Here is a 12,899-nt window from a genome sequence, read left to right on the forward strand (position 1 = left end):
TGATTTTCATATTCAAATAGTTCAAATTCATTGTTTATAATAAAAATGTTCATTTTTTTGTAGTAAAATGTTCATGTTTCATGTACTAATGTTCATTTTGTAATAAATGTTCATTTTAAATTATTACATGTTCATTTTTCTTACATAAATTATACAAATATTCGATTATAATTATTCCAACTCAAAAAATTGATTATATATCTTAAATCTAATCCTGACTCATCATAGATAAAATAATTACTGATCTATGATTGATTAAGAATAAAAACAAAAAAATATATTAAAAAAAAAGAAAAAAGAAAAGGAGGAGAGAGAAAATAAAATAAAACCCACATTCTTCTCCATTAGTTCTCTAAAACTCAAAATCATTTCACAAAATGACGAAGGGATGAAGATCATTGTAATTATATCATCATTAATGCAAATTTTTGATCAAGAACAATCTTCAACAACATTTGGGTTGGATTTGATGAATCAATTGAAATATAAAAAGGAAGGAGAAAAAACAGAGTTAAAGAAAATTATAATAAAATTTATGATCGAAAATTTTGATGAGAAATAGGAAAGAAAAGAGAAAAGATAGAATTGGGAAGAAGGAAACTAAAAATTTTAAAAAAGAAACAAACTAATGCGGGAAAAACATTTTGTATGATTTGAGTTTGGGCTGCGTTTCATCCATAAATTCCTGCGTTTCATGCTGTTACACCTACATTAGGTGCAGGAGGTTACACCTAAGAATATACCTGTCCCGAAGCCTATGGGGGAAATAGATAGAAGAGATTAATGTCCAACTATTATTGTGCATTTGTGCATGCCCTAATATAATCGAAATGTTGGTGGTATTGGTATATGAATGTCCAATCGGGCAACCCCCATATAAATATTTAGATGTTCGAATTGATAAAGATAGTGATAATATTACTCGTACAGTCGTACTATGTAACCCCGCCAAACCCAATCCAAACCACAACAAAAAAAATTCAGGCAATGTCCTCCTCTTTCTCATACTCTTTCACCCCTTTCTCTCTCCTCCCCAAACCCATCTCACCTCGTTTCCACCCCATCAAATTCTCCCTCTTCCAACCACCACAACCACCACCGAACCCAAAACCCACCAAACCCGAACCCAAATTCAAGTCATGGGTCAGCCCAGATTGGCTCACTTCCTTATCCCGAACACTAACCTTCACCCAAGACGATTCCAGCATACCCATTGCTAGTGCTAAGCTCGAGGATGTTTCTGAGCTTCTTGGTGGTGCCCTCTTTCTTCCTTTGTTTAAATGGATGAATATTTATGGACCCATTTACCGTTTAGCTGCTGGCCCCCGGAATTTTGTGGTTGTTAGTGATCCTGCTATTGCTAAGCATGTTTTGAGGAATTATGGGACCAAATATGCTAAGGGTCTTGTTGCTGAGGTTTCTGAGTTCCTTTTTGGCTCCGGTTTCGCCATTGCCGAAGGCTCGCTTTGGACGGTAACTTTTGGTTCAGATGATTTTGAGTTGCTGTTTAATTTGTTTATTGTTTTTAATCTTGCTCGTATATTGAAAGTATTGGTAAAATTTGACATTTCAAAAGTTTACATTTGATCAGTTAATGTTACAGATATGGTTGCTTTTTTTAAACATGTACTAGTACTAGTAGTCCGTAAATGAGAAATGTGATCATTTTTTGGACTTATATTTAAACTGTTGCGTATATAATCAGATGATATAGAATTTGATGGTCTAAATCGAAGTGTTGAGTGTTCATACCAATGTCGGGGTATTGAGGATTTGACACGGGTACTTAGGTAAATTAAAGAGTCCAAAAGCCTATAAACCACGAGCTTCCTTTGTTATTTTTTCCAAGGATGGCTCTAAGGTACCGATTTCGTTTACATAACCTGCATTGCTCAACTTATTGAATTTATTGATCTGTCCTTTGTCGAAGCATACTGAACTTAGCTTTTATAATTAGGTATGGAAATTAACATACACACGGCTAATGCTATTTAATGATGTTTGATCTCATTAAAATTCTGCTTACTTTGAGGGATGTGGAGTGAGTGATATTGAGGTAGCAACTATTACATAGTCATGTTGTTATGGCAATGTTGGTTCAAGAAAGTATTCAAACCCATGAGCATGGAAGTCTAATTTTTTGATAGGCAAGGCGCAGGGCTGTTGTTCCGTCACTTCACAAGAGGTATCTATCAGTGATAGTTGAGCGGGTTTTTTGTAAATGTGCTGAAAGGATGGTGGAGAAGCTAAAAGCCAGTGCAGCCAGTGGTACATCTGTGAACATGGAGGCTGTATTTTCACAACTTACGCTTGATGTCATTGGCCTATCATTATTCAACTACAATTTTGAGTCTCTGACTACTGATAGTCCAGTCATTGATGCTGTTTACACTGCACTAAAAGAGGCAGAGAATCGTTCTACTGATATTCTACCATATTGGAAGGTGAGTTCTTGTTTGCGCAACTTGTTTGTCTTTTGCCTCTGTCCTGGATACTGTATGCCACCATAAATTAATGCTGTTTTCTAACAGGTCAAAGCCTTGTGTAAAGTTGTTCCCAGACAAATAAAAGCTGAGAAAGCAGTTGAAATCATCAGAGACACTGTTGAAGAGCTTATTGCAAAGTGTAAGGAAATCGTTGAAGCTGAAGGTGAAAACATAGACAATGAAGAATATGTCAATGAAGCCGATCCAAGTATATTACGTTTCTTGCTGGCTAGCAGGGAGGAGGTTTGTTGATGTTAAATTACTTTCATGCTTACATTACCTAGCTTCTAAAATACTATTTCCTTGATAGAGCATCGCCAACATAGTGAATAATGGCCTAACTTGGTCTCACTAACTAGTAAGGGCAAGATAGGGTCAAACCCATGAAACATTGAATAACCACCAAACACAATTGCGTAAAAAAGACAACTCAAATCAGGTGTGAAAAGGATTGTTAATTCTAAGTACAAATTCAAAGCAATTTTTGTAGAGAAAAAAAAAATGTGAATTATAATGATAAGAAAGCCTAAGTTAAGGGCTACACCACTCAATTTGATCACAAGATTGCAATTAGATATGGGGGAAATAGAATTATAGGGGATAGATTAGAAAATACGAAGTATCATTTAAGATACCCAAACACCCTTTTGAGCTAGAAGGGTTAGCTTGAATCATGACTGAAATCGTTTTTTATAGTGATTAAATACAAGTTTCCCAAACTAATACTAATAATGAGTTAAAGTATAAGTATTCTTATCACAAACTAAGACAAAATGCTTAGAGAAAATAATGGTCTGAAGAGGTCGAGTCTCACAAAAATAAAGGCCAAAATACACTCTAATTTCAGACATTTATCAAGGCATCAAACTCCCCAATGGATTGTTATTTCTTGCAGCACGCTTATGCCACTTTTGGCACGTCTGTATTGCTCTGTAGAAGCTTAAAATATTTTTTGTGCATCAGATTATGAATTTCCAAATTATGGCTAGAACCTTTGTTGCTTGAAATGTTTTAGGCATAAGTTCAATGTTAGAGGCTATATGCCATTTTCTTGTGGTTTCTTCTTTTCAGAACTCCGTGATTACTTTAGGAGCCAAACATACTAAAAAGTTATTCACTGCTAAATGCTGCTCTTTCTTCAACTCCTTGATACATATACCCTAGAAAAGCCGCCAACTAATGCTGTAAACTACTTTTTCATTTCCCACCCTTCTCATATATTACTTATCTATGAGCATTAAAGTTATAGGCATGGCTGCATGGGTATATTGTTTGGAGTCCTCACAGTAGATATTTCAGTGTCTTGTCATCACTCTGCTTAAGGTTAATAGATTTAATATGTTCCTGTTGAAGGGTGAATGTGAGTATGACAATTTTAAATGCTATGGTAAGATATCTTTTTGTATTAAGAAACTTTTTTAGTTTCTTGTATGCACGGGCTAAGGACAGCGCTGTATTCGTCTATATTGTTTCGAGCTCATCTGGAAGCCCGCATCAGTTGAGTAATCCATTTTCTTCGGACTTCAATCGTTCTCAAGTTTCATGTATGATACATGACTGCAGGTATCAAGCATACAACTGCGAGATGACCTCTTGTCAATGCTAGTTGCTGGGCATGAAACCACCGGTTCAGTGTTAACATGGACAGCGTATCTTTTAAGTAAGGTATTAAGTTGCATCTGTTTATCTTAAGACAGATGTGGCATGAAACTTATTTTATAAACAGAACTTGGTTGAATGGTCAATAAATAAATTATTCTGGTAATCTTTTTCAGAATCCTTCATCTTTGTCAAAAGCAAAACAAGAAGTCGACAATGTTCTCCAAGGAAGGCTTCCTTCCTACGAAGATACCAAAGAACTCAAGTTTTTGACACGTTGCATATTAGAGTCAATGCGTCTGTATCCACATCCTCCAGTAGGTCCTCAATCTTGGTCATGCAATATAGACTCATTCCTAATATGTGAATAGGCTACTTAAAGAATTCTCTGCATCACTGTTGGTAAAGGTTTTGATAAGAAGAGCTCAAGTTGACGACACCCTTCCTGGTAATTACAAGGTCAATCCTGGTCAAGATATAATGATATCAGTATACAATATCCATCATTCATCTCAGGTATAGATCATTACTCTTTTTGTGGACCATGCTTTCCCAGTTTCTCTTGGTACACAGTAACAATAATTTTAATTTTTCGCTTTTATTATTTATTTTATTTTTTCATGGTTAAGCAATAATTTTTTCTTTTTTCTCCGGAAAATGCACACTTAAAACTTAATGTAATGGACTATCTTTAACTGTTTTAGTAGTTGCTACACCATTTCATTGGATGTTAAGAAATTAAAATATCAAGCCTTTCCAGATCTGAGCTTTAGTTAGTTACATTCAGCATGATAAGCTATAACTTCAATCATGAAAGAATTCATTGAGCCTTAACCTCCTTTTTGTTCTCATATTTACACTGCAAAGTGCAAACCCATGTATATGAAACAATTTGAAGCACTTTTATTATTATTGTTATTTTTTTGAAGTTTTAGCTGCTGTGTAAACAATTACTACTTGTTTCGGAATTAAGTACTTCTTATGCACATGGACTTCTGTTTCCTTGTGGTCAGTTGGTCACGTTTATCACTCTATCAGCTTTGCTTCTGAACAATGTGTGGTAACAACGTGAAATTGTGATTTTGTATAACTTTGTGCGAATTATACTTTATTAGGGTAGCTATTCCTTAGCAATCCAGTATTCCTGCTTATTGGTTTTGTTTCATGTGTTCTGTCTGAAAAGGTGTGGGAAAGGGCTGAAGAGTTTGTTCCAGAAAGGTTTGATTTGGAGGGTCCAGTTCCTAATGAAACAAACACTGATTTCAGGTACACATCTTGTTTGTTAGCCGTTTCATTGAAATGGGTCTAATTCTTATAGCTTTATAAAATTCAGAAAAATTAGCTAGCAGAATATAGTATATTTCACATCAAAATCTGTTGGTCGTAACAGATGACATTTGGCAATTACATTTTCTGATATTTCTTTTCAGGTTTATACCATTTAGTGGAGGACCTCGTAAATGTGTAGGTGATCAGTTTGCTTTGTTGGAAGCAATTGTAGCCCTTGCAATCCTTCTCCAGAACATGGATTTTGAGCTGATCCCAGATCAGGACATTACTATGACCACTGGAGCAACTATCCATACAACAAATGTAATTCTCTTCTTCCATAGATATATTTTCATGCTGGAATCTTTTTGGGAAATTTCTTTTTTTTTTTTTTTTTTTTTTTTTTTTAATTTCATATTCAAAAGAAAAGAGGAATTTTGTGACTGAGTCATTTGTTGTCCTAAAAAACCTAATTCATGCATGATGATGTTCTATCATTGTTGGGGAAAACTTAGTTTAACGTTGCTTGATATATTTCAATATTGCCAAGTGAAAGACACTAAATTTGGCACTCTACACATGTGTATGTCCATAATATTGTGGTTGCAGCATCTAAAAACCTTGTAAGTTGGCGTTATCTTATCTAGTTATTTAAATCAGTTTGTTTCTTACCTCTCCATGGATTGGTCAATATCTTACTGAAATATTATGGTCTGTTAACAGTGTAACCTATAAAGCATCATGCTCTTCCTTGTCTGTGCCTGCCTGCCAAAAGATGTTATTCTTGTATCTAAATGTGGGATGGTATTCATTTACTCAACATAAGGGGTCTTATTTTTTTGCTGGTGTTGGGAAAAGAGCATTAAAGTAACTTAATTGTATTTTGACACTTCTGACGCATTAGATCTATAGAAGAGCTCATAAGATCTTAAAAATTCAAGTAAATTTTATGTGGAGTTTCGGTGTAAACCTCTCAAAACAACCATGTGGTTTTTCTTGATATTCATAGAATTTGCGTTAGGACTAATACACGTAATTTGATTTTGTTGCAGGGCTTGTACATGAGAGTGACTGAACGTGCAAAAGAACCTGTACTCGCTACATGATTATAGGTAACAACATACTGTTGTGTAATGGAGTGTATAAATGTCAGATTGCATGATAGTAATCAATATGCATATGTCTAGGGGAAAAGTTCTGGAATCGTAATGTAGTTATTCCTTGCCCTTATTTACTTGTAATTATATTTCACTAGATCCTTCTCGATTCCACTTATTTCTTGATTGGATTCAATAAGGCTCACAAAAGTTTAAAATCCTTGCCAATTGATCTGCTAAAGAGTTTCAATTGCTGGACATGAAGCTAATTAGTATTCCATAATATTTAAACTGATGTTTACATGCATGGGCCGTTCAGTCAAATACTTATTCCATTTATATTCAACAATCGCAGCTATGATTTTTGTGCAACTACTTGTATATTACGTTTAATGAGCTGCATGGAATTTTTTTGCACCTCGCATTTTAGAACTATAGTTTTCGCCATGTTGCTATCCGGCCTAATCCCCCCCCCCCCTACCTCCCCTCTGCCCCTTCTCATTTCATTTATTTTGTTTATTCCCTGTTTTCTTCAATTCTGCTGAAGATCAGTATATGTCAGGCTGCTTCTTTTGCCAATATGAAGGGAAAAGGTATCAGGAAATTTATAGCTACTAAGCTTGTCATTGTCTTGGGTGTTCAGCATCAAATGAGCAGGCTTTTTTCATGCTGCGGAATGCATTAGTTGTGCCATCTAGCAAACTGAAGTGGTCTTCTGCCGTGTTATCAAGACAGTTTGAAGCTTTCAAATCTCAATTGCTGCTGCAAAACGGAGTAACCTCAATTACCAACTGTTGAATCAGTGAACAATAAGAGATTACATCCCCTCAAACAGGTTTAGATATGTGAAAAATAGAAAATAACTACGACCTCCGTAACAAAAATGTCTAATCATTGCACATAACCTGTAAAGGCTATAATGGAGGTAGTATTAGATTCTTGTACACATATTTTTACATACATAATAGTTCATACATAATCATATGCGACTATGCAAGTCTTCCCTATCCCAAGTCAAGGAGCATAAAAAGAAATGTGACATACTTTGTACTTTGTATAAATTAAGGAGATAAAGGGTACATTATAAAATTCTTCAGTCATTATCTGCGTTCAAATTTTAATGACTACGCACAAACGAAGTGAGATAACGAAAGTAGCTTGAACTCACCAAGGGCAAAGATTTGAGACACAATTTGTGGTTATGGTGGCAGATTCATCCTAGTAGAAAGATTTAAGGCAGTGACTTTTCACGCTGTTTGTTTCCTACTCTTAAATGAAAATGCACTTTCAAAGTTTCAATGGGTTGTTTCATGTAGCTTTCATAATGAAATGCCAACTTATATGACAAGGCCCATTCTTATTGACACATTCAAGTCAACTCGACTATTCGACTATAAGTTACAGTCTTGGCTTGCCACATTAGATAATTAAAGTATTCTAAGCTACAAATGCTCTCATTGGTTGACTACTAATCTACCATACCTTGTAGCCTTGTAGGTAAGGGCTTCCAAACCGAGGGTAGTGAGACAATAAAACTATGTCTCGCAAAGGCAATGTAGGCATTTCAGACGTCATTTTAGAAATGTCTCATTGAGCTGTTAAATAGTACCATTGGAGTTTCAGTGGAACAAAATACACTTTTAGTGGTATAAAATATAGTCTCAGTGGTACTAAAAAAAATTCAATTGAAGTTTAAGTAGAACAAAATATAGACTCGGTGGTAGGTGCCCCTATAAATTTTTGTCCGTTTTACATGTGAACATATGTCAGAAATTATTAGTGGAACCCATATTACCTTTTTCACTCTTCCTATCTCTCTCCTCCATTCTCTCTCTTCATTGTACCTTTTTATTTTTTTAATAGACATTTCACCATGTCTCATACCCCTCCATTTATACTTCCTCCTTGTAGGTTGCATGTAAAAATCCGCGTTAGATTTTATTTTTGAATTTTATTTTTTTCAAACTTGCACTCCGCTTTGTTAAACTACATCTGTATGCAAGTAGATTAATTATTTTGCTCTCCATATTCTCAAAGTAAAGCTACATTTGGATAATTAATACTCTCTCCGTTTTTTCTATTTGCATCACTTTCATTTCTGAGGTGTGTTATTTTTAAATGCATCGCTTCTATAATTAATAATTTATACTATGGAGTATATTTTATCATTTTGATCTCTTACTTTAAGCCCCACTCAACTTATGTTATTATTTCACTCTCTTCCATGGTTCCACTAAAATAATAAAAATATCTATCCTCTCTCATATACTTTTTCTTTTATGGTCCCATCTTACTTTTACAATAATAATTTATTCACCTACTCACAATATTATATTACTCTCCTAAAACTTTATGCAATTCATGTTGAATAACAAACCTATCAAGTGTAACCACATGTAAGTGTCTCACATTAATTGAAAAAGAGAAGAGTTAAACACTTTATAAGCTAAGGGACTACTACTCCTATTGCCATATGATTTTGGGATGAAATCTTCTTCGATCTTGTGAAGTGGACTCACTCTCTTAGTTTGCGGGTGCGCAATAACTGAGGGAGTAATTTATTCTCCAGGTTCTCTAAGCTCCTTAATGAAGATATTTTTTTTATAGCTTTTTTGGATAAATTGTACCAACTGTAAATCCGTGACGTTTATTGGCTGACAACCTGACACAGAGGCCCAACATTTTGTTTGATTAACACCTCAGACGAGCGAAAATCTTTCCATGAACATCATCTCATTTAAAGATTCTCTTTCCTATTTTCCCTCATTCATTAGTAACACTCCCTTTTCACACTGCTACTCTTTATCCTACACTATTTCCACAAAATAGATAATGTCGCCTGAAAAATCCACAACCGCCGTAGTACAGCCGGAAATAGATGAAACGTCCGACGCTCGAAACGAAGCTAGACTAAAAATCATGGAGCTAGCTAACATGATAAGCATACCCATGGCATTAAACGCCGTCGTACGCCTCAAAGTAGCCGCCGCAATCTGGTCATCTGGCGCCAACACCCCTCTCACCGCTGCCGAGATCATCCCTCTTATCCTCCCCAACAACCCCGACGCTGATGCCGATAACCTCGCCCGCCTCCTCCGCCTTCTCACCACCTATGGCGTGTTTTCCGAGCACCCACCTATGGCCGGCGACGGTCGCCGGAGATACTCATTGACGGAGGTCGGCCGGACTTTGGTCCCCGGCGGCGGTGGCGGCGGTGGTGGCGGCGGTGATGGGTTGTCGTACGGGGAGTACGTGCTGCAGCACCACCAGGATGCGTTGGTGCGGGCGTGGACGTTGGTGGATCATGCGGTGGTGGGCCCAACGTCGAAGACCCCGTTCGAGGTTGCGAATGGGGAGCCAGCGTATGATTACTACGGGAAGAATGATGAGATGAATGAGCTGATGCAACGGGCAATGGCTGGGGTGTCGGTACCGTTTATGAAGGCGATTGTTGGTGGTGGGTATGATGGGTTTGATGGGGTGGGGAGATTGGTGGATGTAGGCGGGAGTGCTGGTGATTGTTTGAAGATGATTATGAGCAAGTATAGTTGTATTAAAGAAGGGATTAACTTTGAACTTCCTGAAGTCGTTGCTCAAGCTCCTCAAATCCCAGGTTAGTTCTCTAATTTTAGTCTTTGAATTGATAGAAAATAAAATATTGATGTTTAGTCTTAATCTTAGTTGATAAATGTATGTTGAAGTTGTCGTTTGAGTCTTAATCAGATGACAGAATCATTTAGTTGATTTTAGGTTACTGATCGCAAAAATTGAGAGTAAAATTTAGTTTCACTGTGCAGTGTTAAGAAGGTATTATACATTATAGTTAAACCTTATTAATATGTTGTTTGTAACTACATTGAAGCGATGAAAGAAGTGATAATTATTACTTGTGAGTTTGTAGGTGTGACTCATGTAGGCGGAGACATGTTCAAGTCGATTCCTTCGGGTGATGCAATCTTCATGAAGGTATCAATTGTCCCCTTCAAATTTTTTTTTACAGACTAGTAAAATTTGTTTTGTATGAATTTCTACATCTATACAAATTTGTTAATATGAACTGTCTACCCCTATTTCATGGTCCTTGCAACATTTATTGTTGAAATTAGACTTGTGCATGTTAGTGAGGTCCATGGTATGACAATTTGGGAAAGTGACAAGCTTTTAAAGTAATGGGGTCTTGGGAACTACTTAACTATAGGGTGTATTGTTTATGTTTATCTTTTCAAAACTTACTACCACTATTGTATGATGTTTGAGTCTTAATGTAAGATAATTCTCGCTCTTGATCTATCTCAGACATTATGGAGTTTCACCAATTTATCCATGTTAGAAGGTAAATCTTTATAAATGAGTCTAGTTCTGTGAGGATGATGCCATTTGCTAACATTCTGCTCTGGCTATTAGCTATAATGCTTTTTGCTCTTTAATACTCGAGTAAGTTCAACCATAATATAAATGGAATACTTCGGCTCTATAGGGTAGTGATGTTATAAACTTGAAGCTTATCATTTACAATCAACATAGGATATTCGATTTGATAGAACGTGTAGTGTAAATGTGTAACCGGTTTGTTTGACAACAACGTTGGTGAACTAGATGCTCATACTTACACTGCCTGCATTATTTTAAATCTTACAGTTTAGTATCTGACATAAAGAGACTAGAAAATTGAAAATCTTGCGAAGTATCACATGTTTGTGTTGGAATTGTTGCCTTTAAATATCTTATCTTCGCGGCTGCTAGTTTTGATGGTAGAAGTAGTGAGTTCATGATGTAGGAATGAGGACCACAAATCTGTATAAAATATTGTACTTATAGATTATAGCGGTGATTAACTTATTTCTGATCTAGTTTATTCCATGAAAAGGCACCAAATTTCTGTTGTTGTATGATTTGGATTCTGAATTTTGGTGTTTGTACAAACTCACTTACTCTGTAACTCGATTGATAGTTTTGCCTGCTCCCTTTATACATATATGATCCTTGTTTCGGCATGATATAACCTGCTTTAAGCAAGATACTCCTAATTTGGATTAACCTTGGCCTGGAATATGATATATGAATATGACGACATAAGCTGATGTTGTGCAGTGGGTACTAACAACATGGAGTGACGATGAAATCAAGTTGATCATGAAAAACTGCTACGAGGCCCTTCCTGCAGGAGGGAAATTGATTGCCTGTGAGCCAGTGTTACCTGATACATCAGATGACAGTCATCGGACACGAGCCCTTCTTTCTGGAGACATATTTGTCATGACGATCTATGGGGCTAAAGGCAGGCACAGGATGGAGGAAGAGTACCGACAGCTCGGAATCTCAGCAGGTTTTCCACATTTCAGGGCAGTACACATTGATTACTTCTTCACCGTCCTTGAATTCCAAAAATGATTCTTGTAATAGGTAATTGGGGTTAGGGTTACATTTCATGTTTAGAGATGTTACATACACAGTGGAATGGCCTAAATAAGATCAGATGTATTGTCATCCTCTTCATTAGTCATAAATCTTTTCATAGCACTATTGGAGTATTGGTGCCTTGATTAGTTGGCTCTATCACACTCCCAGCTTATGTATACAATATGTGAAATGTATGAAATCAATCTCTGGCCTTTTATGCAATTTATTTTGGGTCTGAATTTTAATCACTTATGTATTTTGTGTCCGTACATCGGTACTTGTTATCGTTCAATAATCATGATTAATATGATCGGACAATGCGTGGTTCCTGCAGGCGGATGCACGATCCGCATGATGCATCCGAGGACTTGAGAACACGACTTGTAATTTATCAAAGTGAACAAAAAATTTTGTATGAGACAACTCAAATCAACAATCAAACTTTCCCCCAGGTTAATCACAACTAGTGCTCGTTAAGTTTTGAGTTGAGCTGAGTTGATCACGAGCTAAAAAAAAAAGTTTTTGAGTTGAGCTGAGTCGATCACGAGCTACTCGCTTAAAGGTTTAGGTCTCTTGAATTTCAAATATTTTGTTGATTACTCCCCTCGTTGCTTTTTTTTTTTTTTTTTTTGCCTTAATTTCCTTTTTAGGGTCTGTTCTGTTCACCTTATTTTCACTTATTTCAGGTTTAATAAGTTCAGATAAGTTCAGTTAAGTTCAGATAATTTCAGATAAGGGTTAATAAGTTCAGATAAGTTCAGGGTTAATAAGTTCTAAATTAACGTTCTCCTCACCTTATTTCCACTTATTATATTTATATAGAGTTATTACTAATCAAGATTGCTTTTCACTTTTTTTTTTGGAAAATTTACAAATTGCAGCCATTTAAAGTTCGTATTTTGCAAATTGCAGTCATTTAAAAAAAAATTGCAAATTGCTGCGCAAAAGTTCATATAAATTGTAAATTGCAGCCCGATTCAACTTTTTTATCGGTTTACATGTTGAAAAATCTTTGATTAAGGTTTTAGGGGCCATTTTAGATCTTAAG

At 35.9% G+C, this 12,899-nt stretch overlaps 2 protein-coding genes across 5 annotated transcripts; both read left to right on the top strand.

Annotated features, from left to right (window-relative positions):
- Positions 1–858: 858 nt before the first annotated feature.
- Positions 859–7,547, top strand: LOC110683094 (carotene epsilon-monooxygenase, chloroplastic-like). Of its 4 annotated transcripts, none has more exons than XM_021859448.1 (10): positions 859–1,473; positions 2,148–2,444; positions 2,532–2,729; positions 4,050–4,151; positions 4,262–4,402; positions 4,494–4,601; positions 5,269–5,351; positions 5,516–5,678; positions 6,407–6,466; positions 7,014–7,547. In XM_021859448.1, the coding sequence occupies exons 1-9, from the start codon at positions 889–891 to the stop codon at positions 6,458–6,460; spliced, it is 1,731 nt and encodes a 576-aa protein (XP_021715140.1). In that variant the 5' UTR covers positions 859–888; the 3' UTR covers positions 6,461–6,466; positions 7,014–7,547. The 4 variants fall into 4 exon arrangements, with proteins under 4 accessions (XP_021715140.1, XP_021715139.1, XP_021715142.1 ...); XM_021859447.1 differs by having other exon boundaries at positions 7,095–7,547; XM_021859450.1 differs by having other exon boundaries at positions 6,999–7,085.
- Positions 7,548–9,283: 1,736 nt separating this feature from the next.
- LOC110683095 (caffeic acid 3-O-methyltransferase-like) lies at positions 9,284–12,099 on the top strand. The gene is made up of 3 exons (XM_021859451.1): positions 9,284–10,064; positions 10,353–10,417; positions 11,543–12,099. The coding sequence occupies exons 1-3, from the start codon at positions 9,284–9,286 to the stop codon at positions 11,840–11,842; spliced, it is 1,146 nt and encodes a 381-aa protein (XP_021715143.1). The 3' UTR covers positions 11,843–12,099.
- The last annotated feature ends 800 nt before the right edge of the window (positions 12,100–12,899 follow it).

This window comes from Chenopodium quinoa, unplaced genomic scaffold (assembly GCF_001683475.1).
Source record: "Chenopodium quinoa cultivar QQ74 unplaced genomic scaffold, ASM168347v1, whole genome shotgun sequence".
Lineage (NCBI taxonomy): Eukaryota > Viridiplantae > Streptophyta > Magnoliopsida > Caryophyllales > Amaranthaceae > Chenopodium > Chenopodium quinoa.

Bases quoted from the DNA above. Each gene is read 5' to 3' on its own strand.
- LOC110683094 (XM_021859448.1), top strand. From the start codon at position 889: ATGTTCGAATTGATAAAGATAGTGATAATATTACTCGTACAGTCGTAC. The intron at 2,445-2,531 runs GTGAGTTCTTGT...GTTTTCTAACAG, and splicing joins ATATTCTACCATATTGGAAG to GTCAAAGCCTTGTGTAAAGT. The intron at 4,152-4,261 runs GTATTAAGTTGC...AATCTTTTTCAG, and splicing joins CAGCGTATCTTTTAAGTAAG to AATCCTTCATCTTTGTCAAA.
- LOC110683095 (XM_021859451.1), top strand. From the start codon at position 9,284: ATGTCGCCTGAAAAATCCACAACCGCCGTAGTACAGCCGGAAATAGAT. The intron at 10,065-10,352 runs GTTAGTTCTCTA...GTGAGTTTGTAG, and splicing joins TCAAGCTCCTCAAATCCCAG to GTGTGACTCATGTAGGCGGA. The intron at 10,418-11,542 runs GTATCAATTGTC...GATGTTGTGCAG, and splicing joins GTGATGCAATCTTCATGAAG to TGGGTACTAACAACATGGAG.